Below are 1,279 nucleotides of genomic sequence, written 5' to 3' on the forward strand. Positions count from 1 at the left end.
CTCTCTCTACAAACCCCCCAGCTCTCCTCTCTTTACAACCCCCCCCAGCTCCCCTCTCTGTACAAATCCCCCCAGCTCCCCTCTCTGTACAAATCCCCCCAGCTCCCGTCTCTGTACAAATCCCCCCTGCTCCCCTCTCTGTACAAACCCCCCCCAGCTCCCCTCTCTGTACAAAGCCCCCCAGCTCCCCTCTCTGTAGAAACCCCCCAGCTCCCCTCTCTGTACAAACCCCCTCAGTTCCCCTCTCTTTACAAATCCCCCCAGTTCTCCTCTGTGTACAAATCCCCCCAGTTCTCCTCTGTGTACAAATCCCCCCAGTTCTCCTCTGTGTACAAATCCCCCCAGTTCTCCTCTGTGTACAATGCTCTCCCCTCTGCTAAACACACACACAAACTTTACCTCTGCACATATTCCCCCTCCCCCACACACTTTCACAGTGCACTCCTCCCTGAATGAGCTCAGTCTCTGTAAAGTTCTCTCTTGTTTTCACAGTGAGAGATCCCTCACCTCTTCTGCCGTCACCGCTCTCCGTGGGATGTGCAGGCTTTTTTTTTCCAGCACACTACAGTGGGTCGGAGAGCTCCCCCTAATGTAGCACAGAGCTGAGGAGGTGTTTCAGGGCTCCTTGGCTCCGTGCTACAAAGTCTGAGTAGCAGGCTGGGGAGGAGAGGGCTGCCAAAGGTTCCGGAACGCAGTTCCGGTGCGTTCCGGCTGAAAAAATGCCCTGATTATGAATATATTCAACTAGTTTTACTGAATGTATTTTTTTATGAGGCATAGCTAGGGTAATCTTTTAGCTTAACATTCAGATTCCAACAGGGTCAATACATCTCCATCATGAACAGGGCCTTTTACATTTCTTTTGATGGAGCGGTTGGTATCATCCATGAACTCAAAACGGACCTGAGTACACTCTCCCTGAGATCCAGTTCTCCCAAGAACTTTTGTTACCCGAGTAAGTTTGATCGGCTGCACGCGGCCTGTGTCCATGATGGCGGATTCGAGCAAGAAAAGAGCCACTGAATATATTTTTCAAAAGATACTTGTTATGAACCAAATGCAGTAGCTAGTATTTCCATTTGTACTCAGCACCTTGTGAGAAGAGGCTTGTAGTCTGTCAAAGCTGCGCACAATGGTCATATAATAAGCTATAACTACTTCAGCTGTATAGCGAATATGTACAGAGATAAATATCTCAAGTTGTATAGTATGTTTTAAATGTTTTATATACGTATATGTGAAAGGACTTGGTGGCCGTGTTATGCAAAGGTGATTTGTA

General features: G+C 48.1%; 1 protein-coding gene across 1 annotated transcript; it reads right to left on the reverse strand.

Moving 5' to 3' along the window:
* Nucleotides 1-798: 798 nt before the first annotated feature.
* Nucleotides 799-1,007, reverse strand: LOC141142742 (small ribosomal subunit protein eS28-like). Its single transcript, XM_073629281.1, has one exon. The coding sequence runs from the start codon at nucleotides 988-990 to the stop codon at nucleotides 799-801; it is 192 nt and encodes a 63-aa protein (XP_073485382.1). The 5' UTR covers nucleotides 991-1,007.
* Between the last annotated feature and the right edge of the window lie 272 nt (nucleotides 1,008-1,279).

Source organism: Aquarana catesbeiana, linkage group LG01 (genome assembly GCF_042186555.1).
Source record: "Aquarana catesbeiana isolate 2022-GZ linkage group LG01, ASM4218655v1, whole genome shotgun sequence".
Lineage (NCBI taxonomy): Eukaryota > Metazoa > Chordata > Amphibia > Anura > Ranidae > Aquarana > Aquarana catesbeiana.